This window comes from Pollachius pollachius (assembly GCF_949987615.1).
Source record: "Pollachius pollachius genome assembly, chromosome: 14".
NCBI lineage: Eukaryota > Metazoa > Chordata > Actinopteri > Gadiformes > Gadidae > Pollachius > Pollachius pollachius.
Genome location: NC_136947.1, coordinates 2,497,468 through 2,521,680, shown reverse-complemented (window position 1 = coordinate 2,521,680; position 24,213 = coordinate 2,497,468). Strand labels below are relative to the sequence as shown.

The window sequence follows — 24,213 nt, the reverse complement described above, 5'->3', positions numbered from 1 at the left end:
AGCTGGGATTGAGCTCCTGGGTATTTTGTGTTGGTGCCTGCCGATTCCACCTCGGCCCATGTGGGTTCCCGGGGGTGGGGGGGGGGGGGGAACCACATGGATGGATGAAAAAGCGAAGGACACTTCTCTCCCCATGCAGATCAACGTGTGGCAGCCCTATCCCTATTAAAACATGATTTGTTTTCGGGACACAGATAATCATGTCGTCGTAGTGCTGTGAAGTCATTTGCGCAGGATACAAAATCGTCACACGCACACAGAACGTCTTCAGCGCCTGAAATCCCTCTGAAGCTCAACACACGGGATGAAACGGGATAAAGGAACATTGTCCCTCGGATTTAAAAATAAACGACTGCTATCTCCTCATTTTAGATTGAATTCCTCACAAGATTGCCTACTGAGTATACTTAGTTATTTATTTTAGAACCTGCGTGAAGAACCAGAAATAGGCGATGATTCGCAGCCTCCGGCACAGATCCTGTCTGAATTTTCCCGAGGAGGCGCTAGCAGCAGCCGGCGGTAACTAAAGGAGTTAATCCTCTAGCGCGGCAGACAAGCGCCGGGCAGCGGCTGTGTCTCTGTCCACTTCCAGCGCTGATGGATGGGGCAGTCAGCCCAACATGTGTTAGGGCTGGACTCGGAGCGGCTCCGTGGAGCAGCCCGACCACGCATGATGCATGGCCTGCACAGCGCCGCCCAGCAGAGCTCAGCACGGCTGCCAGCCAATAGGACCTCTTCCTCTGCCTCTGTGTGTGTGTGTGTGTGTGTGTGTGTGTGTGTGTGTGTGTGTGTGTGTTTCATACAATGTATGTATCTGCGAGTGTACTATCTGAAGGGATTTTATGGGTGGATGTGTGTGTGTGTGCATGTGTGCATGCATGCGTGCATGTGTGCATACGTGTGTATGTGTGTGCATGTGTGTGTGTGTGTGTCAGTCTGTGGTACAAATGTATCCCTGTGAGTAAATTGCGTGTGTGTTTGTGTGTGTGTTCATGTGCGTCTGTGTGTGTATGATACAATGTATGTATCTGTGTGAGTATGCTATCTTTAGGGAGTTTATGGGTGTGTGTGTTTGTGTGTGTGTGTGTGCTTGCGTGCATGTGTGCTTACGTGTGTATGTGTCTGTGTGTGCATGTGTCAGTGTGTGGTATTTTAAGGGAGTTTAGGAGTGCGTGTGTGTGTTGGGGTGCACATGTTTGTGAAGACACAGACAGTAGGGCATGTCTGTCTTTGTGTGTGTGTGTGTGTGTGTGTGTGTGTGTGTGTTTTTGTGTGTGTTTATGTTCATGTGTGTGTGTGTTTATATATGTGTTTGAGATTTAAATGTGTATATGTTTGAGCATACTATCTTAAGGGAGTTTATGAGTGTGTGTGTGTGTGCGTGTGCATGCGTCTTGTGCCGTTGTGTGTGTAATTGGGGTTAAAGCGGCGGTGCTACCCGCCTGTACCAGTACCTTATGGTTAACCTCCCATCAGACGTCCCATCTGGAGGCTCGCCATCTGCCGTCCCACAAGTACCTCATCAAGTATACCTCCTCCCTGAGAGTGAACCTGCCTCCTTCAAGGAGCTCTCTCCATAATGAGACCCTCCTCTCCTCACTCATGTTCACGCCTTCGGGAACGTTTTCCCCCCGAGGGGCGGACGCATATCTTCGTCTTCAAAACACACCGTTTTCCCTTGAAGAAGAGATGTGTTTGTTAGCATGTTTATATCTGTGCAGGATCCCCGGTCGGTATCAGTTGTATAACACGGACAAAGTGATATCGTGTTATCACGAGTGTACCGGCTACCAGGGGTTGTTTTTTCGTGATGGCATCCCACTCCATCTCGTATTCTCGTCCGATCTTAACAATTTACAATTTCGATTTGTGCTTTTTTTCCGAGGTAATATACTGGAATCAAATCTGTGGAAAAGAATGGTGGATTTCCTCACCTGGTCATTTTGCACCATATGCAACATAGCAACCTGCACCAAGACCACCCCTTTGCCAACAGCGCTTGCCGTTTCTATGTCATTCCATGTAATCAGGGTCGGAAAAAGGCATAATCACCGGTTTCCTTCATCCCGCCGTGAATCCACGCTGAGCCTTTGAATTAAGAGCGGAGAAATCAACACAGTCCACAGCATCACAGCATCACCAACGTGCCAACGTGGCCGCTCCAACGTGGCCATAATCACATCTTGTCGTTGGATCGGCTGGACAGAAAGAGCGGTCCTTTAATTAAACCCTTTCCCAGCGACAAAACAATTTCCCTTTGAGAAAGAGATGGTTTCGCTGTTCGACATTAAAGAGGCTGTGTCATCTAAAAGGGATGAAGCCTTATTAGCCTTTTATCACCAGAGCTGGGAAACTGGGAATGTTTTTCCACACATGTTGACGAAAGATTTGAACACCCTGTGTTTAACACAAACGGCTCCCTCGTCTGGCTTTATTTTTACCCTGTCTCTCTACTTCCCTCCATGCGTTGATCTTGCTTTACATTTCCTAGTCACGTGACTAGTCCATGAATAGCCCGTCTTCCCGCCTTGCGTACCTCATCAGGCACATCACCTTGGTTTCATTGTCTCTTTAACCACATACTGGTGTGTGTTAACGTCCATTAGGCTTGGATCAAGTCCAAACCTGCTCAATGTATAACCGCTGCTGTCGTCCGTACCAGTCCGTTTCCTGTCAGTCCAACACTCAAACGCCTCCGGTGTGTGGATCACGTCACAATCACACAGACTATCTCCCGAACGTGTTGACCTTCTGCACAGGCAACCCACGCCTGCCGTCTTTCCCGACATAATCCGCTCTGACCACACACTTTGAGCTGCCCGACGCAATCTCAGACTACCAGCGTTGACCGCAGGCAGCCTTCCCCGGTGCAATCTCTAGTCTTTATCTGGTCGGGGTCCGAGCTGTGATACATGCAACCATGTCGTTCAGCCATCAGCTAAGCAAAAGGTTTCGGTGTGTATCAGGGGCTCTGCCGTCGTCACGCTCTTTGAACTCCCCCGGTGGTGATGGCCATCCTCGGCTGTTTTCACTCACGTTCCTCAGCCAGGGGGCGGGATTAAAAAAAGCCTTTTTTTAACGGCCTGCGCTCTCTTGGTGTGACCGGGTTGTGCCTGTAAGTCCTCTGCCTCCGTAGGTTTATTCCTGTCTGGCAGACTGTGGGTTGAAGATATGCCCAGGGAATGGACGCTGGAGCAGGCCGGGAAATGAAGACAGAGGGAAGAGAGAAGTGTGTTAGCAGCCATCTCTTGTGGCTTCTCTGTTGTTGTTGACGTTTTATGTCTTGATAACCGCCCTCGCTCGGACTGAAACAATGATTTGACCACAAACCGCTTTGAGTTCTCCTCTTTTATTTTTAATGTGTTCTTGTTTTTCTTGTCTCTTTTGCTTCCGCTCTCTCTCTCTCTCTCTCTGTCTCTCTCTCTCTGTGTCTCACACTCTCTCTCTCTATCTCTCGCTCTCTCTTTCTCTCTGTATCTGTCTCTGTCGCCTGTCTCTCTCGCTCTCTCTCTCTCTCTTTTGCTGTTACTCTGTCGCTGTCTCTCTCTCTCTCTCTCTCTCTCTCTCTCTCGCTCTCTCTTTCTCTCTCTCTCTCTCTCTCTGTCTCACTCTCTCTCTCTCTGTATCTGTCACTCTCTCTTTCTCTGTGTCTCTGTCTCTGTGACGCCTGTCTCTCTCTTTCTCTCGCTCTCTCTCTCTCTCTCTCTCTCTCTGTCTCACACTCTCTCTGTCTCTCTCTCTCTCTGTCTCACACTCTCTCTGTCTCTCTCTCTCTGTCTCACACTCTCTCTGTCTCTCTCTCTCTCTATCTCTTTGTCACTCTCTGCCTCTCTCTCTCTTCCCTTTCGTCTGTGTTTTATCAATACACGCCAGTATGTTTAGCACATCAAACAGCAAACCCCGGTCTTCACCTGTCCAGGTTGGAACAAATCAATGGAGCGAATCATTACAGTACATAAGATGAAATGACTTGCCTCATATCAAACACTTCAAATTCCAAATTCCTCTAAAAGGCTCCCCGTGGATGATCTCTCCGTGTGCGGTCTACCCCCTTCCGTTTACCTTAAAGCTGTTCCCCATCAGTCACGCCTCCAGTGGAATGCTCCTTTCTCCGTCCGCATCCGTTGGCTCAACCCGTCCTCCCCGTCTTCCTCCTGGATGAGTTTGTACGCGGTAGTTTGCCCTTTGATTTCCCCCAACGCCCTTCACTTATTTTACAAGGGCTCCTGCTTCTACATGCTGAGGATCCTTCTCCTCTCAACCCGAGTCTTTAGCTACGGGAAGGGATTTAAACGAGGCGGTAATTTGAGACCCCCAGGCACAGATCCATCATAAGCGGTGTCCCGTTATCTTAAGAGTCCGGCCGTTCTTCAGTCTTGCAGCGGTGGTCTGAACACACTGGTGTTCAAGCGTTCCAGCGTGGACTCCTTAATGAGATGAGCGGGCTGACCTCGATGAACTGCTCCCCGCACTGGGATCCCTTAAATATTCATCTGCGAGAGACCCCCGCTGTTCTGGAGTTTTTTTATCACAACAGTGGTGGTCCTGGCACAGAAGCCAATATGGATGATTAGCGAGGAGAACAATAAAAGCGACAGAGAGAGACGCTGTGCAGAAGAAAGGTTTCAGAACGCGCCGCGGAAGATGTATGATGGATTGTTTGTGCATTCATTCCTTCTGAAGATTTGTATTTTATATATAAATGCTATTGTTATCGCTGTAACCGTTGCGGTAGCTGAGAATGCACTAGAGCATCTGGAAGGTATTGGGTTTGATTCGACGGCCGTTCGGCGACTGTGAGTCGTTTAATGTAAAGTAGTGTAGAGGCCTGGTAATTGCTGGAAAAGGGCTTTATGAATACGGACCATTAGCGATTATGTTGCTGCTACCATATTCTGCCGACACATTCCTAATCCAATTATTTTTAATGCTTTTGACTCTTAATACTAATGACCACTCGGAATTGAAAATAAAAATATGTAAAAGGGAACACATTTTACCGAATACCGTGGTCCAAAAAGCGGTCCAAACCTTAAACATTGGTCTAAAATCTGTTACTGTTTGGAAGTATTTTTGTTCAGTGTAATTTGGGACAAGGTGTCATATGTTAATGGAAACCAGCCCACCATTTCTCATCAGAACAACATTGAATATGAAGAGCCCCCCCTCAACACTTCACTCAACTCAGGACTGAGCCATTATCTATTTTTGAAGATCTCTCACTGACTTTGATCTTTCCACTTCACTTTGGAGTTGGATGTTTTTTTGCTTATAATACATTTGAGTGATCTACGTGGTCAGAAAGCGACCACAAATCACCACAAAGCAATGCTACGCAACATGGACACAAACGTTTTCTACAACGTTAAACCCACGCAGGGCAGGTTTACAATGCAATGGTTGCTATCGTATTACTTTTATAGAGGCTACATTACACAGAATAGAATGGAAGGATACCATATACAGAAACGTATTTCACAATGTGTTGCACTGGGAATGGGACCTTGGGTTCACTGAAAAATGTATTATTACTGCATCACATGGAAGGAGAATAATCCATCAAAATAACTTGTATACATGCATCATTTTGGAGCAATATATCTGGGAGTTGGAATGGTAAGATATGTGAGTGTATATGGAAAATCAGACAAATGTGCAAATAAATAAATGCATAAACTCAGAAAACAAAAGGACGAGAAAAAATGTAAACAGACGACGCAAATCCTTTTTTTTCCCCATCACTGGCATGACCTCCACCTCGCCCTGGGCTCCAGGGAGGCGCGGGTCCCCGCTGCCGTCTCAGGCCCAGCGGCAGGTGTCCCTGAGCAGCCTGCTGGACGACCAGCACTGGCACCATGTCACGCTGGAGCGGAGCCACGCCCACATCAACCTCACCGTGGACAAGAGCGCGCTGCAGCTCCACGTCCCCGCGCCTCTCCGCCACTGGGAGTTTGAGCAGGTGGGCGGGGGAGACACGTGGGCGCACGCACGCACGCACACACACACACACACACACACACACACGCACGCAAACGCACACACACACACACACACACACACACACACACACACACACACATGCACGCACGCAAACGCACGCACACACACGCACGCACACACACAAATGCATGCATGCGATTACGCTAGCACCCACAAACATACACACGCACGCACACACAGATGCACGCTAGCACACACACACATACGTACACGTACACAAACACACACACACACACAAACCCACACACATACGAACACACACATGCAGGTACGCTAGCACACACATACACACACACACACACACACACACACACACACACACACACACCGCTCTGGAGAGATGACAAATAAATGCAGAACTGTACCATGTAATCACAAAGTAGTTATAGTTATTATCCATAATATATGTACATAAACATTTACGTGTTGAGTGGTTTGTTTAAAACTATGTACATAGGACTTTACCGTTGCAGTCCATTTCATTTGAGTGAGGTACACTCAAGGATGAAAACACATTGCAGACAGGTCGGAAGTTAAATAATAACAAGGGATTTATTCAGGGTGAGGAAAAAGGGGAGCGAGGGTTAATCCAACATAAAGTATACCCTGGCCCCGGGGTATAAATCCTCCTCAGGGGACATTAGGCTTGCGCTGAGAGCCAGTATAAGTGACAGGGGGTTGAAATGGGTGAGACACACTAAAGTTCACTATTCCTCTCCAATCTCCTTCTCATTATCAAGGTTTCCTCTGCTGGGCCTTGGCCCCTTCCCTCCTGCTGAGGTGGCCAATCAGGGAACATATATACACGGACGTAAATAACAAGCCTGGCCATATTACTGGACTGGCCTTTAAATAAATACAAGTCAGTGGGAAGCTGCGGTTTTACTGGATAACAAGCACAATAACGTTTACATATGTCCAACGATTTGAACACGTTTTTGTATTCATGTTAAATCAGAATAATGTGTTTAGGTGATTCAATTTTCATGAAAAATTTCGTAGAGGAAAAGGCAGCTCCCAATTAATCTCATATTTGTTTACAGGCCGGTCTTTGCCTCTCCAATAGGCGGCTACGTTGATGTACGACCCAAAGGCCAATGCGGCGTCTATGTATACTGTATATGTCTATGGTTGCTAATTGGGAGAGGCGGGTCCCTGTAGCTGGCAGGCCATGGGTTGGCTCATCACTGCCAGGTGTTCCCCGTTGCCAATCAAGCAGCAGCTGAACCTGGAGTGCTGCTGATTAGCACTGACTCGGTCGAGCGGTCGGGATAGGTGCTGTCCATGGTGCTGAGCTCATCCTCTCCCCTCCGGGAGGGTCTTTGCTGTGAAGGTTCCTCCACAGCGCTGGTGTACACTGTGGGGAAAAATACCCTCAAATATACAGAGCCCTTATATAGCACTAGGATGCTAGCGCTATTGGTGGAACTTTGAAAAATGCGTGAAGTTGTGGTGGAACTTAGAAAGTGCCTTGAGGTATAACAGCTACCATAATTGTTTGCGCTACCGCTAATATAAAACGTAATCTCTTCCACACAGCATTTATTCTGTGACTTCTCTCAGTACGTTAAATTGAATAAAAGGGTCTGCTAAATGACTAAAAGGAAATGTCATATCGTGTCTATAATATCACCTTTACTGTAGATTAAATATGTGTATTGATGTGTGTGTGTGTGTGTGTATGTCTGTATTTGTGCTTGTGTGAGTGTGTGTGTGTGTGTGTGTGTGTATGTCTGTCTGTGTGCATATGTGTGTCTGTGTATTTGTGTAGACACATTTGTGCGTGTATCGTATGTTAGAAATAATAAGTATGTGGTATGCCCATCAACGCGTGACTACTTAACGGCGCCCCCTGTGGTGTGATTTCCCCCGTGCAGCTGAGTGTAGGTGTGGCCCCGGAGAGGGGCGCCCACAAAGGGATCTCCGGCGGCCACTTCCTGGGCTGCCTGGAGAACCTGCTCTACAACGGCCTCAACCTGGTGGAGCTGCTGAAACACAACAGCCCCCAAGTCACTGTACTGGTACGTTACAGGTCTGTGTGTGTGTGTGTGTGTGTGTGTGTGTGTGTGTGTGTGTGTGTGTGTGTGTGTGTGTGTCTGTGTGTGTGTGTGTGTGTGTGTGTGAGAGAATGTGTGTGGGTTTGAGTGTGTGTGTGTGTGTGTGCGTGTGTGTGTGTGTGTGTGAGAGAATGCGTGTAGGTTTGAGTGTGTGTGTGTGTGTGTGTGTGTGTGTGTGTGTACGTGTGTGCGTGAGACAATGTGTAGGTTTGAGTGTGTGTGTGTGAGAGAATGTGTGTAGGTGTGTGTGTGTGTGTGAGAGAATGTGTGTAGGAGTGTGTTTGTGTAGGTAGGTGTGTGTGTGCCTGTGAGTGTATGCATGTTTGTGTGTGTTTGTGTTTCTGTGTGCTCATGTGTGAATCTGTGTGCTCGTCCGTGTGAGTGTGTAGGCGTGTGTGTGTCTTTGTGTTTGTATGCGTGGCCATGTGGGTACGTACGTTTGAGTGTGGAGCCGTGTGTGTGTGTCTGTCTCTGAATCACAATCCCAAATGGACCAAAGTATCAAAGCGAAAGGCTTGCGGCGAGCGTTTCGATGGGAAGCATAACGTTGGGGGAATCTACCGCCTGGATAAAAAGCCTGTTTGTTTGCTTAAACCAGGCCGACGGATGAGCGAATCGGCTGCGGACTCGTTAATTGGGCCAGGAATAGCGGCGGAGGCTAAAGCGCCTGTTTAGCTACCCCTAATCTTAACAAGCGCGCGATCAAAGCAGCGAGATTAACAGCGGCGGAGCGGCAGAGGTCAGAGCTCTTGAAGAGGTTGATGGGCCCAGGAGGGGGGCCGGGGTTGACGCCAGAGAGGACTAAGTGTTGGAAAGCTCTCACCGAGAATGAAAGGCTATTGACGAGTGGAGGGCCGGGCGAACAACGGATACTGGTATTTGTTTCACGCTTTTAAAACGGGTTGAGGAGAGGTGGATAATGATAGGCAGTGGACGTAGGTTTCGTCCAAACATGGGGGGGGGCGAGAATCCCACAGGAGATTTTGGATGTACCAAGTCGTGCCTTTTCTGCATCGGTTTATGGTGTAAATGTCTTTATTTGTCTAATGGAAAACCCAAAATTCAGGCACCAGGTGACAAGTCACAATATTATGGAATATAATGCCCTAAGCCTCTAAGGTGTTTTGTATTTCTTTCGGATATGTATTATCCAGTGTGTGTTTGTGGGATTAAAATAGTGCTGAAGAAAAAAGACCCACCCCTGGCAGAAGCATTGTTGCGTCTTTGAGCACAGTGTTATTGTGTTTTTTTCAAAATAAAATTCCTCATTTTCATGCTTTTCTTTGTGGTGGGTGGCACGGGGAAGGGTGGGGGGGTTCCTCCCTCACCAAATGTAATGCCTATGATGGCAGGAGTTGAAAACACCTGTGCGCTAGATTCATACAGTAAGAGAACAGAGGATACTGCGATCCAAACCACCAACTAGAATCTCTAGGTATATCAATATGTCATCAATTATCTCCCTGCCCGCATGTTTCAAGTTTGACCTGTTTTAATATCTCCATTAACAAACCTCGTGCCCACACACACAGTAGACACACACACACACACACACTGGTGTTTGTTTAGAATATTATTGGGGTGATAAAATGTTTTTTTATGGCGCCATCAATGTTGCTGATGTGATATTTACGACCTCCCTTCCCTTTCGCCCTCCCTGTCCGTCCACCCCCTCGCTCTCCCCCAGGGGAACGTGACGTTCTCTTGCCCGGATCCGGCCGTGGTCGCCGTGACGTTCTCCAGCCCCCAGAGTTTCCTCCAGTTGCCGAGGGCGACGGCCTCGTGGCCCGGGGCCCTGTCCGCGGGGCTCCAGTTCAGGACGTGGAACGAGGCGGGACTGCTGCTGACCTTCGAGATCCCTCAGAGAGGGGGCGTGGTCTGGTTGTACCTGAGTGAAGCCAGGCTCCGCCTCCAGATCCACAAGGCCGGGAGGACCCTGTTGGAACTGAGCACAGGTCAGTTTGACAGCAGCGTTCTCGCTCGCCCTACGGGCGCATTCACACTGCCTCCGTCCGTCTACGGGTCTCATTGACTTTCAATGGGACGCTCACGATGCATTGTGGGTCCGTCCGTTCTGTCTGCCCCGTGGCCTGCGTCAAAAGTTGAGAAATGTTCAACTTTTCAGGCAGAGACGGATCCGTCGGCCTATCAGATCGCTTTGTGCAATTATACGTAAGTACACTGTCCAATGAAATCGCCTTTGTAATACAACCCGGGAAAACACAACGATGCATGAAAAAGCCCCCATCCGTCGACGGACGCAAGCAGTGTGCATGTGGGGTAACAGGGTACCCAGCACTACACGCGTGGAGTTTGTTTTGTGCGTATAGTGCGGGTTAAAAGCCTAAATTTTTGCCACATTTATGGCTATACCAGGCATTGGCAATGATCACATACGTTAATTTAATCCCAAAATAGGCTTTCAACACATTTGTAAACTTTGTCAACAAATGCCTTGCTGTGCAGAACTCAATTTGATGGAAATGTTCTTGGCGAAAATATTTGCATTCCCTGTCACGGAAAATAATGAAATAACTACAGCGTATTGTGATTGTGTCCTTGCTCTGGTCTTCATACAAATACGGAAATTTGAGTAAACATGAACGTCTGCAGAGGCAACGTGTTGTTATCAATGTATTTCTTCAATCAATGCCTGGAAAATATGCAGCTCCGAGAGAGTAGCAACTAGAGGAAGGTTGTCCCCTGAGATATTTTATAATGCAGATTTTCTATCGAGTTATTTTTGTGTTGTAGATCAGATGTATGGCGGAGTCAAGCTAAATAATACAATAGATAACAACATATATGGGATCATTTTCACAGGAAACGTGTGTTTGTGTAGCCAGGGCGTTATCGCCATGCAGGGGCATAGCCACTTGGGGGCTGGTCAGAGGTTGGCCACCCCGCTGGCCCCCCTGAGAATAAAAAAAATGAAAAAAGAAAATCCTGAACGGAAACGGTCTAAAGAAAGCTTAAATATATGCACTATTAGTTTGATCTAACTTTGACTTATTATTCTTATTTGAATTGTTATAAACCGATGTTATGAATAAATATTGCCAGCCCGGGCCACCACAGTAATAAAGTCCTGGCAACGCCCCTGTCGCCATGGTGCATTTAAACTGCTTGGCTCTGATTCCCTGACGATTAGTTCTAACCCATGTCACCCTGATCTACAGTGCAAAGCTATCAAACAGCTAACCTCCATCCCCCCCTGACCAATAGCACAAAACAATCAAACAGATAACCTTTTAAAACGCTAACCCCGAAACCCTGACGCCCTGACCCTTATCTTTCAACCGGCCCACAGCTAAGTGATAATCCATTGACCCGTACCCCTGAAGCCTCGATACAGACGGAAACAGATTTAGGAACAGCAGGATCCACTTGTTGTGTGTAATTTGGTGAACATATAACCAAGGTTGTTCAAGAAGGTCGATGTAAAAGAAGTTCATTGTATGCGGGACACCAATATGTTAGCTTGGCTATTCAAATATAGAACATTTGTGACTGCTGACTTTATTGAAAAGGCGTGGGCTCTGAGGAATAAGTCTATTTATGTTTACTGAGTTTATCCGGTGCCGGATGCATTGTATTGTATTGTATAGTGTATTGTGATTGTGTATGGACTACAGGCTTTGTGTAGTTCTATCGCTGTCTTGTAATCCTGTGTGGGATGGGACACCTGTGTGGCATGACACTTATATACAGTAGGAGGGAGGCTGCACAATGCATAAATCCACATGACACTCATATAAACATCAGCATATACTTTGTTAGGCTGGGAGCCCCCACCCTGTTCTGCCGGCAATTTGAATTTGCCCTGCAGAAGGGTCTGGAGAAGAGCAATACATTTCCTCCGATACGTTTTTGCGGGAACCAATCACCGAGCTGGCTTTCCCCCCGGGCGTGCTATTGGCTGGTTTAACATGGTACAATCTACGATTGAGCTTGGTCTGGCAATAGCAAGGCTAAAACTTCATCTCTGTGGTGTTGGATGTGTGTGTTCCCTTAGGTTCCGGTCTGAACGACGGGCAGTGGCATTCTGTGCAGCTGGGTTCTGCACAGGGGCGTTTGACCATCGCAGTGGACCAGGAGGAAGGAGAAACTGCCCAGGCCAGGCTCGCATTTCCTGTCACTACAGGAAGTCACCTCTTCTTTGGCGGTAAACAAACCAAACTTCTGACATTTAAGGCTTTTTTGAGCAGTTGTGTGCTGTCTTTTAATTTGAAAGCATAAACCGAATGATTGTACACAGACTTGGTGATAAGGTTTTTACATTGGTTGGAATACATGAAATGATGTCATAGCCACTGTTCTAATAATGTCTTTTAGCATTTTGATCAATACTGTATATGCTATGGAGGTAGTATAACCCAGTAATGTTCACCAATTAGACCAAGAAATGGCTTTCAGTTTCTTTATGCTTCAAGTACAGGGCTTTGGCGTCATGTCTCTAATGCGTACAGCACACGACATATGAAGAGAGGAAAAAACACTGTTCCATCAACCACATGAATGCTCCTCCCCTCAGCACAACATCAGACACAGTACCTGTTCTCCTAATTTCCCTCCTCCTAAATTGTCCCAACCCTCTGTCTTTCTTTTTATTGGTAATCTTTCCTCCTTTTATTTCTCCCCATCATGCCTGGTGCAATCCTTCTTCGCAGCTTGTTAATGCCTTCTCTCCTGTTTCGGTTGTGTATTCCTCCATACCCCTCCCAATTCCCCTCCTCTGGGCATAGATACTACCACCCTCCGTATTGCAGCAATACTTTCAGATATCCTCCTATTTGACCTCTCAAACTCACAGAACATCCATCAATGGGTAGTTGCACATTACATTTCTTTTAGGTAGTTTTAATATATATATATAGATTAATATATTGTATCCGTAGCAACATAAATAGTCAGGGGGGAATAATACACATAACTTTACTGTACCTGACTCTTGATGATATAGTGGCTGTTGACCTGGATTTCAAATTCTGGCATTCTATTGGCTAATAGTTGCCGTGTCCTCCAATGCCCAGGCTGTCCTGCTGAGGAGACCAATCAAGAATGTAGGAACCCCTTCAACGTATTTCAGGGATGCATGCGGCTCCTGACTTTGGAAAATCAGCTCATCGACCTTATTATGGTGCAGCAAAGGCTCCTGGGAAACTACAGCAACCTATATATTGACATGTGTGGCATCATTGACAGGTAAGTGTTAAAGAAAGTGTTCATTCTAACCTTATGTGGGTCAGTAGTTGTTGATATAAAGGTTATCTATTCTTTGTTCTACCAGGTGCCTTGCTCATGAAATGGGAATCAAATTTGAAGGTATTCTAAATGTCGAGGGGCAGTATTCTGACCACTTGTTCGTTTGATCTTAAGGCCATTCGGTGGTGGCAACTTGTTTGAAAGTCTATAGTGGTAGAAAACGGATCATAGGTTTGAGAAAGGCTATTTTCTTGGCCATGGTTCTTTAAAATTTTCCTTGAACGTTGTCCACTAGTTTACTTTTCTGTCTTTGTTCCACTTTGTACTTATGCTGATGTTTGATGAGTATAAGCAACTCAGCAACCCTGGTTTGTTGAATTGCTAAATTAGAATAGATTATTTCTTTGGCTTGCATTGAACTTGTACTGTAGTGAGAAGGCATTAAAGCACTTTTGAAGAGATGCTAAACTTCTACCAGGAGTGGGGTTCGAACTCACGAGGACACATGTCCATTGGATCTTAAGTCCAACGCCTAACCCACTCGGCCATCCTGGTTCAAAGGTCTAGTATAAATCATATGAAAATGATCTTTAGCACTGATATAGTTGCGCTGAATTAAAGACTTACCTAAATGTCTTAAGATGAGGTGGTTTGGTACGTGGAAATTGTTTGAAAGGCTATTTTGCTCACCCTGTACTGTACTGAGAAGACAGTTAAACAATTTTGAGGATATGCTAAATTCCTACCAGGAGTGGGGTTTGAACCCACGAGGACACATGTCCATTGGATCTTAAGTCCAACGCCTTAACCACTCGGCCATCCTGGTTCAAAAAGATACATAAATCTTATGAATATGACTGAATCAGTGATATATTTGTGCTGGATTAAAGACTTATCTAAATGTCTTTAGATGAGATTGTTTGGGATGTTTGAAACTTGGAACTTGTTTGAAAGGCTATTTATACTATATTTGTCCCTTTGATCTTAAGTCCAATGCCTTAACCAGTCAGCCACCCTGTTGTTTTAAAAAAAACTAAAAATAAGAGATCTGGTAACATTATGCTGAGTTTAAGACGATTTACCAAAATGTCTTGAAGTAAGGAATTTCCCACAATAGAAATCTAAAACGACGGAAAGTTTGGAGACAATGATTGATGATTACATTTGATACTTGCATCTATTTGAAAGGGTAATAGTTTAAGAACATAAGATTGAGAAAGAAAATATGATTTCTGAGAACAAATTTTCCTTGCGTTCACCTTTTATTGTCGTGAGAAGGCAGTTAAGCGCTTTATAAGATATGTTGAACTTCTACCAGTAGCTGGATTCAAACCCACATGTCCATTGGATCTTAAGTCAAACACCTTTACCACTCAACCATCCTCGTGTTGTTAATATCACATAAAATTAAAAAAAGATCTGTTTAAATTATGCTGAATTTAAGACGATTTACCTGAATGTCTTGAAGTAAGAAATATATTGAATTAGAAATCTGAAACAAAGGAAAGTGTGATACAATGATTGATCTATATTTATTAGTGATATTTGATACTTGCATCTATTTTAAAGGGTTATAGTTTAAGAAAATATGTCATAAGATTGAAAATTTTATTTCAGAGAATTTCTTCTTCTTGCGTTCACCTTTTACTGTCGTGAGAAGACAGTTAATCAATTTTGAAGATCTGCCAAACTTCTACCAGGAGTGGGGATTGAACCCAAGAGGACACATGTCCATTGGATCTTAAGTCCAACCCCTTAACCACTCATCCATCCTGGTTCAAAAAGACACATAAATCTTATAAATATGACTGAATCAGTCATATATTTGTGCTGGATTAAAGACTTATCTAAATGTCTTTAGATGAGATTGTTTTGGATGTTTGAAACTTGGAACGTGTGATATTTGATACTTGCATCTATTTTAAAGGGTTATAGTTTAAGAAAATATGTCATAAGATTGAAAATTTTATTTCAGAAAACTTCTTCGTGCGTTCACCTTTCAATGCCGTGAGAAGGCAATTAAGCACTTTAGAAGATATGCTAAACTTCTAGCAGGAGTGTGGTTCGAACCCACGTGGATCTTAAATCCAACGCCTAAACCACTCAGCCATCCTGGTTCCAATTAATAATATAAATCATATAAAAATGATCTTTATCACTAATATATTGGTGCTGAATTGAAGACTTACTTAAATGTCTTACGATGAGGTTGTTTTGGATTGTTGAATATGTCAAATATATCATAAGATTGACAAAGAAGTTCTGATTTCATCCTTGTGATCTGAAATGCTAAACTCAATTAAACAAATGTCCTTTTCCTACACATTTGTCCAAATCTTACAACTTTTTCTTCAATTTTATAAACTTGTTTATTCTTGGTGTCTGGTCACTTTGTAACGACAAGGAAATTTCAGTACATAAGAAGATATACTACATGTTGAGGTTTAAGATAGAGCATTGAATTTGTACTTTGGGCCATTATGCTTTATTGTAGAATAAACCACTTGTTCGTTGTTGGTGTTGATGCTCAAACCTTGTACCTTTGTTGCGACAAGGCAATTAAAGGACATTTAAAGATATGCTAATCGACAACCAGGAGTTGTGTTTGAAGCATTACACCTTAACCACTAATTCTTCCTGGTGTATTAGAATTTGTAATTTAAATAAATAAAAATAATCAGTTGCTTGTAGTGAAGTATTTTAAAATGATAGAAAGTTTGAAAAAAAAGCTTAATCTAAATGTTTTGAGGTGAGGTTATTTGTGATGTTTGATATTTGCATCTTTTTTGAAAGGCTTTAGTTGAGGAAAAGGCATCATATGATTGAGAAAGAAGAATGGTATACTTTTGCCAACATTCTTTAACTTTTTCCTCAAATGTTCAAATGTTTTTGTGTCTTGCTTCAACATTTTGATCTTGTGAGAAAGCAATTATATATATCTATATCTACTTTTGGCCCTTATTCTTTATCCTAGAATGAAGGCCACTTGTTTTGTCTTGGGGGCTTGCTCACACCGTTCTGGTAACAAGGCAATTACAGCAAATTGGAAGATATGCTAAGCGAACGTCCAGGAGTGGGGTTTGAACCCATGAGGACACGTCCATCATATCTCAAGTCCAACGACCTGGGCTTCCCTCGGCCAAATCCTTTAAATAAAACAAACTTATGAAGCACTGCTATTCTTTTAGGATTATTTATTTAAATGCATCCAGGTGAAGGAATTTGAGATGTTTGATGTTTGGAAATGAGTGGTAAAGTGGTAGAAAATGTATCATAGGATTGAGATAGAGGAACAGTGGTTTGTTTTAAGGCCATTATTCTGCTGCTTTATTTAGCACAAGGTTTGTCTAAATGTTGACCTAAGATCAACGCCTGAACAATGCAGTTTGGGTCTTAAGCTTGTTGCTTTGGCCGGTTTCAAACAGTATGACATTTGTTAATAAAGACTCAGATGTCCTTTTTTTCCACATCACTATGTGCTAAAGGTCAACCCTCCTTCTGATCTGAGCATCAATACCTTCATTTATTGGCTATCCTTGTTGCTAACAAACATATATTAGATCTAAATGACTGGAGCACTAATTCATTTGGGATGAATTGAAAATAATTAATCTAAATGTCTTGAGGTGAAGTTATTTGTGGTGTCCGATACTTTTGAAAGGCTATAGTTGAAGAAAATGTATCATTAAATTAGAATGAAGGCCCGATCGTTATTTTTTTGGCCATTGATCTTATACTTTTTCTTAGAATATTCACTTCGAGTTATTCTTTCGTGTCTCGCTTCCACCTTGCACTGCCGACAGAAGGCAAATATAGCACTTCTGAAGGTATTCTAAATACTCGCTATTATAAATCCTGTTAGCTTAGAAAGATTAGAAATCTTTCCAGGTGGCAGCGTCTGCTCCAGAGTTCGGTTGGGCTGTCCAGACTCAGCACTAGGCTGGGCTGAGCCCCCCCTTATTGACGTTATCTACGGTGTCCCAGTGTGCGGCACTGTGGGGGCTTGTTGCTGCGGTTTCATCTCGCTGCTATCCGAGTAGCAAGTGCGCCATTAATCAGAATTGACTTAAGCTTGGAGAAAAATAAGGCTTTGTTTTGGGTGCCTTCATGATTCACAGGGAACAAAGGAATTCTGAAACGCAAACTATTATTTTTTCTTCCATTGTTTTTTTTTTTTTTTTCTATGGCTGCCTGGCAGCTACTGCGAGTGCGTGTCTGTGTGTAACGCTCAGAGCGGAGAGAAGCCAAGGGTAGCGCTGACAATAGGTTGAGCCCAGACGCTCATCCCCTGGGGAACGAATGGCAACGCCAACGCTGAGCTCCTTTGGAACATCTCATGGACGCGGGGCGCCAGGGTGAAGACTTCTGTTACTTTTGAAGGCTATAATGATGAAAAGCAAGGAAGAAAGCCAAAGCAAAAGACAAAGAATATGTTTTCACCACTGGACTAGTTTATACTTTATAATAGTCTTATTTCTTTTTTTATACTTATTTTTTCTGGTGTGTTTTATGAACTTTTCAACGTTGGTTGAATAGGTAATTGTATGATATGTACTGATATGCTAAATCTCATCCCTGGGTAATAAACCCACGCGTTCATCAGACCGTTGGCCCAAGTCCTTTACTACTCAGCAATCCTAGTTGGCCCAAGTCCTAACGTTGTAAAACAGTTGGAACACTAACAGAGTTGTTTCATGGACACTCATCGCCCTACATCAGTTGAATGTATTTGCTACATGCACAGTCAATTTGCTTTGCCTCAATGTAGCCATGGAAATATATTTGTTTAACGTTTATCCCAATAAATAACTTCCTATAGGGCCTTCAATGTATTGACTGGGCCTTATTCGACGCTAATTATTGAAGTACTTTAAGTAATATATAATACAATTTCACATTTATCATTGATCACTGGACAACTTCAATGTGTTCCAACCTTGGCACTATGGGTATTCAATAAATAAAGGGATACAAAATGGTTTTAATAAAAAGACACTTACCGATGTCTTTCCCCCAGCTAGTGGCACCCGCCGTCTAATTTAATGTTTCGGAGGGAGACGAAATCACGGTCGCACGGCTGCTGGTCTGTCAGAGTGTGCTTCTTTCTGAACAACAGACAGGCTTCTGTCTGTTGTTCCTCAGCCTTGATTGTTTTGTGATCTATTTTCTTTCGTCATTTTCTGCTAAGGCGTGATGAGATTTGTCTCTCCTTTGTCTTGGATGTCATTTTTCGGTTTGGATGTTCAGCGATGGAGCGCGTCACATACACACACACGCACACACACACACACACGCACGCACGCACGCACGTGCACGCACGCGCACATGCACACACACGCACGCACGCACAGACACACACACACACCCACTCAAACAGCACACAGTGTGGCTCTGTCCCATGAAACCTATTTTTTGTTCAATAGCGTTCAGGAAAATATTTACTATTGCATGGTTAAAAGCTGTATTGCGTTACTGCTGGTGATGCAGGGGCAGGTCTTCTGGATGACCCGACACCCGATATTGCTTTTAGAGAACCGCATCACAGATTTTTGGAGGCAAAGTGATCCCCCACAGACAAGGATATTTGAAACCATGTGTATTTCATACTGACTCATTTAGCCAGTTTTTAGGTTAAAACTAATTATGGATAGACACCATGTGAAATGAAGGGTTAGGGATGGTTTTGCCCGCACCCTTTGGGCCTTCCTCCTGTTGTGCTGAACAAAGATATCTGTGCGATCAACACCTTAGTCCACAATGTTAGGTGGATGTAAAATAACGAAAGCAGCCTTTTAAACGGTGCCTGAGACTGCTGAATAGACGGTGGTACGCACTTCTGCTTTAGGTGTTGTTTGTACAATGAACGCCTAAGAAGGTTGTTATGAGTCGATTTCCATCATGTCACATTTGCGTTCACCTATTACAGTGCTGCGATAACTAAGTTTGCTATTTAAGTGGCATTTCTCCCCTCTTCATTTGCATTTATATGACAAATATCTAGTGAGGGCTGTGAGTTTGGCCGTTACGCAATTTGGGAAAAAGATATCATGGATGTTTAGGGAATAGTTGTGCACTGGGGCAGGGAGAAGTGAGTGTTTGGTGAATGTGCCTTAGGCTGTTTTATAATAATTAAAGCCCTAATACATGTTAACAGAGTCCACGTTCTCCTTTTTACCACCTGTCCAAGTCTCTCAAGACTGCGGCTGATACCAAGCCACTCAAGGCTCAGGGCTGTGTTTCTGAAGGCCTGAATATCGGATATATGTGGACCTGAGTGGGTGGGTCAAACACACCGGCAGCCACTCGCACAGACACATGTAGCACATATTAAAACTATATTGAACTGTGTTACGCTTATGAAATCTGATAGATAGCACATCTTATAACTATATCGAACTATGCTATGCTTATCAAATCTGATAGATAGCACATCTTATAACTATATCGAACTATGCTATGCTTACCAAATCTGATAGATAGCACATCTTATAAATATATCTATCTATATTATGCTTATCAAATCTGATAGATAGCACATATTATAACTATATCTATCTATATTATGCTTATCAAATCTGATAGATAGCACATATTATAACTAGCACATATTATACATTGCCAATCTGATAGATAGCACATAATATACATTTGATAGATTTCACTTCTTGTAACTATCAAATATTATACCTGCCACGATTTATAGATAGCACATAGAATACTGTACAAATCCTATAGTAAACATATCCCATATTATCCATAGCACATTTTGTTACCATATTATGTAAAGATGAGCACGTCTTATATATAACAAATATTGTACATAGCACTCTGTTATTGGGAACCGGAGAGACGGTGTGTGTGCGTGTGTGTGTGTGCTTGCGTGTGTATGTGTGTTTGAGCAGAACAAATGGCTGGCTGATTTAATGACATACGAAAAGAGCGGCAAATGAATGGAACAATTATAACAATAATCAACTCTTCCATAGGCCGTACTCTATCTGCACACACACACACACACACAAACATCCACACACACACAAACACGTATGCACACACACAGAAAAACACGTGGACACACGCAGGCAGACACACACTCACACATACTCGTACACACATACACACACACACACACGCATGCACGCAAGTATGCACACACACACACACACACACACAACCATCCAGGGAGGGAGAGGGAGAGAGAATCTGCTCTGGTGGTTTTAATTAAATCTGTTCCTGGTTCTACATTAATCAGTTTCTTATCTAGTAAGTAGGAAAAATCATTAATTTAATGTTTTTTACAAAACAGACTGATCACTAGTACAGAACAATACATATTTATGGCTCTCTATATGTCAGTCTCTCTGCTATTTCTGGGATTGTGAAAATACCATCTTGGTTGTTTTTCAACTGAAATAATATTTACGTGTGACAATTAACAAGTAATGCAAAATACAACTTGCAAAAATGCTCAAGAAATCTAGAGAACAGCACATTCCTGTACAATAATGTATATATTTGATATAATACAGCCTTTTAAGCACCTCTTAAGAATACAAGTTAGTCCGAATCCTTCTCATTGCTGTGTCATGCTGTGTCCCGTGATGTTGCCTAAACGACTCACGTTGATCGTCCTCATTGGGATGGACGCTCCTCCATCTCCTGTAGTGACCTCACGCCACCGGAGCGGTGTCACTCTGAGGTCCCGCCCCCCTGTCGAGGGGCTCAAACTTTGTTAGTGATGACACATTAGCGCGAGGTCGTTAGCTCGTTGAGCACAAGGTCTGGAACGAGCGGAGCGCTGGCTCTCCAGCGCAGAGTGTCGCTAAGTGGGGGGTAACCATAGCAACGAGTCCACGCAAGGATCCCCCAGAAACCGTGTAGTTAATGTAGGCAATTTTTTTTTTTACCTCATATCGTTTGAAGCCAAACCGATCAATCACTCGGACAGTTATGAAGCCTAGGAAAGTCCAGAAAAGTGTGCCTCCAATTTTTAGAGTGGCATGACAACAGCGTGACAGCCGTGGCGAAAACAAAGCAAAGTTACCATACAGGCCATCGCTCTGGCATCATCTGTCCCACTGGGTTTTCTGTTGGGGGCTGAGAAAGTCTATTCGCGCTGTCGAAAGCAGAGGACAAGTGAACTCAATTTTGAGACCGCGTCCCTCCCTCCAAAATATGGTGATTGATGGCTTCCATTCCTAGACGTCCTTCTCTTTATCTCTTAATCTACGCTATAATAGTGTGTGAGGTGACCTCACATTTATATAAAGATCACATACTCATAAAATGACTATAATTACCTCACACTAAAATGATGACGTCACACTTGTATAATGATCCCAGACTTGTAAAATGACCTTATACCACGGTTGTCATGCCGCTCTAAAAAGGTGAGGCGCCCTTTTCTGGACTTTCATAGACTTCATAACTGTCCGATTGATTGATTGGTTTGGTTTCAAACAATATGAGGTAAGAATTGCCTACATTAACTGGTTTCTGTAGGATCCTTGTTGTGTCTGTATATCAGTGACCTCACACAAGGTGTGAGGTCTGCAATGACCTCACATGTCCTCAGTTAACACATAGTTAATTTTCTAATTAGCACCCACCACTGTTTTGACGTCACACCAACAAAAAGTTGTGTACCCAAGAGTTCTAATTAATGACGTCACTCTTGACAGTTTTTTGGATGGGTTATGGTGGGTGCCTGTGGAACCATGCTGTCTCGCACAGTGAAATAGGGAAAAAAAATAAGTGACATGGGAGCCAAGAACTGAGTTTCGCTAAGTGGGGGAAACCATAGCAACTCCACAGCGATCCAACAGAAACTCTATATCGGCTCTCATACGTCATATAACTGGAAACCTACGCAATCAAACAGACAGTTAAGTCTGAGAAAGTCACACAAGTCCACAATGAGCTTCTCCACTTTTCAAATGGCAGCATGACAGCCGTGGCGACAAAATGGTAAAGGTAATTAACCAGGAACTCACCAGCAGCAAATCCCTGGTGATTCATCTCTTCCTCTGAGATGTACGTTGGGTGCAGAGGAAGTCACTTGGCAGCATCAAAAGCTGGGCACAAATTAACACTGGCAAGAGTTGTGGAGCAACACGAATGCTTTTTGTCCCTAATCTGTGCCCTATTAGAAAACCATGCACTTATTTCATTATTGAGCATAATGCACAGTAGTTGTTGTGCCCCATCAGGGAAATCCAAAACATTAGGTCCATTTGTCAATAATCAAAACATAATACCACTGTAATCACCTCACAGTCATTTTATTATTGACCTCTTTTTTTGATTGATGTTACGAATTCAAACACAAAATATAGTCTGTCTGTTGAAGTTACCGCACTTAAAATAACAGCCCTCACGCTTAACATAAATCCCTCCTGTTGATAATCGAACACTAACATCTCATCTCATCCTTCTGCTGATGACCTAACATCTGGTGCATCTGTCGATGACCTCACAATCACACCTCATCCTTCTGTTGATGACCTAACGTAATACCTGCGTTAACACAGAAGGAATTAGCCACGGCCATATGGCGCTGTTGAACATACTGATTGACCCCTGTTAAAACTGGAAATTTGAACGGCATTGTAATGTAACGGTTGACAACCCACTGCCTTTATAGTCAATACTGTAGCTGAGTCAAATCAAACAGCATTTATTAATTTGGATTAATTGTCTACATTATACATAAACACAATTCCATGCGCCTGTGTCTTATTGATATTATGTCAACTGGAATGCTTATTAATTTCAAACGTTGTCGTTTCCCTGCCTCCGGCTACAATGATGTCGGTTATGCTGGAGCGTTGGCCGATTGAAAATAAATTATGTATGAATTCTAAACAATTGCGGGGAAAACATCACAGCACATACACACATATGGACCTGTCATCTTAAGTACACTTGAGAAGCCCTTAGTCTGTCGGTCAGCACGGTCCTTTATCTGCCTTGTTTAAAGGACACTACAGTACAATGAAGTCCAATTTATGATATGTAGTCTATAATAATACTTGGCCCTAATGGCCAGGCATCTGAGAGCTCTCAGTGAGAGCCTGCCAATTAAACTTCTGTTATGCTTAATGGAAAGTGTGTAACATTCTATAGGTTTCTGGTGAAAGCCAATAATGTAAGGTCAAAGTTTCTGCTATAGGGCTTTTTAAATACAATTCCAATTCTAGCGTGTGGAAGGAGATAGGTGGGTCATTTATCGATCCAGGGGGAAATTAAGACTTCACAGCGTTAGGTGGAACAACTACCAATCATGAAAGATACCAGCATATGAGAGAACGATCATTAAAAAACAAAACAAGGAAGTGCCATGCTAATTCTGAGAAATAGCTTAGCTTATTTCCCGTGTTTCATAAAGCCATCCCTGTATGCATTTGGACTAACCACCACAGGTTAGTTGAGGTTAGTTTGACGTGGTCCATTTCACATTGTTAAGCCATATCTTCCTAGACGGTTGTAATCCACAATGGGCTACCATGCGCTCACATCTAGTGATTCGGTTGATAACCTCACAATAACATCTCGTCCTTCGGTTGATGGACCTCACACCAGCATCTAGTCCTTCCGCGAGTGGATGTGTCCTAGCAACGAGCTGATGGACCGTGGCCACTGGTTGGTTACTCATACCCTCTCAGTAGCATATGGGCCATGCTGGAGCAGAAGGCAAGCCTGATTCCTTAGAGTCCACGTATGTGTTGCAGGCGTTGGTGCACATGATGGAAGACAGTAGCAGCACATTAACAGGAGCGCTACTGACACAATTCAGGGATAAAGAACTCTGTCGCTCTCAAACCACAACGGCACATGATCAATCCAATGGTCCGGTGGGAGGACATTGAGAAGATCAAATCCATTATCAGCAGGAAGTTGATATCATTGATGACCACACCGCAGCGTAATGCGGCTGTAGTATACTGACATC

The 24,213-nt window shown here is 43.7% G+C and overlaps 1 protein-coding gene across 1 annotated transcript in view; it reads left to right on the top strand.

Moving 5' to 3' along the window:
* cntnap3 (contactin associated protein family member 3) overlaps positions 1 to 24,213 on the top strand; it is a gene marked incomplete at both ends in the record, with an annotated part of 104,580 nt that overhangs the window by 44,197 nt on the left and 36,170 nt on the right. Inside the window, 5 exons of the mRNA XM_079751535.1 lie at positions 5,775 to 5,959; positions 7,878 to 8,021; positions 9,745 to 10,012; positions 12,073 to 12,222; positions 13,091 to 13,262. Of these exons, the coding sequence (XP_079607661.1) occupies positions 5,775 to 5,959; positions 7,878 to 8,021; positions 9,745 to 10,012; positions 12,073 to 12,222; positions 13,091 to 13,262 (919 nt within the window). The remainder of the gene's footprint in view (positions 1 to 5,774; positions 5,960 to 7,877; positions 8,022 to 9,744; positions 10,013 to 12,072; positions 12,223 to 13,090; positions 13,263 to 24,213) is intronic.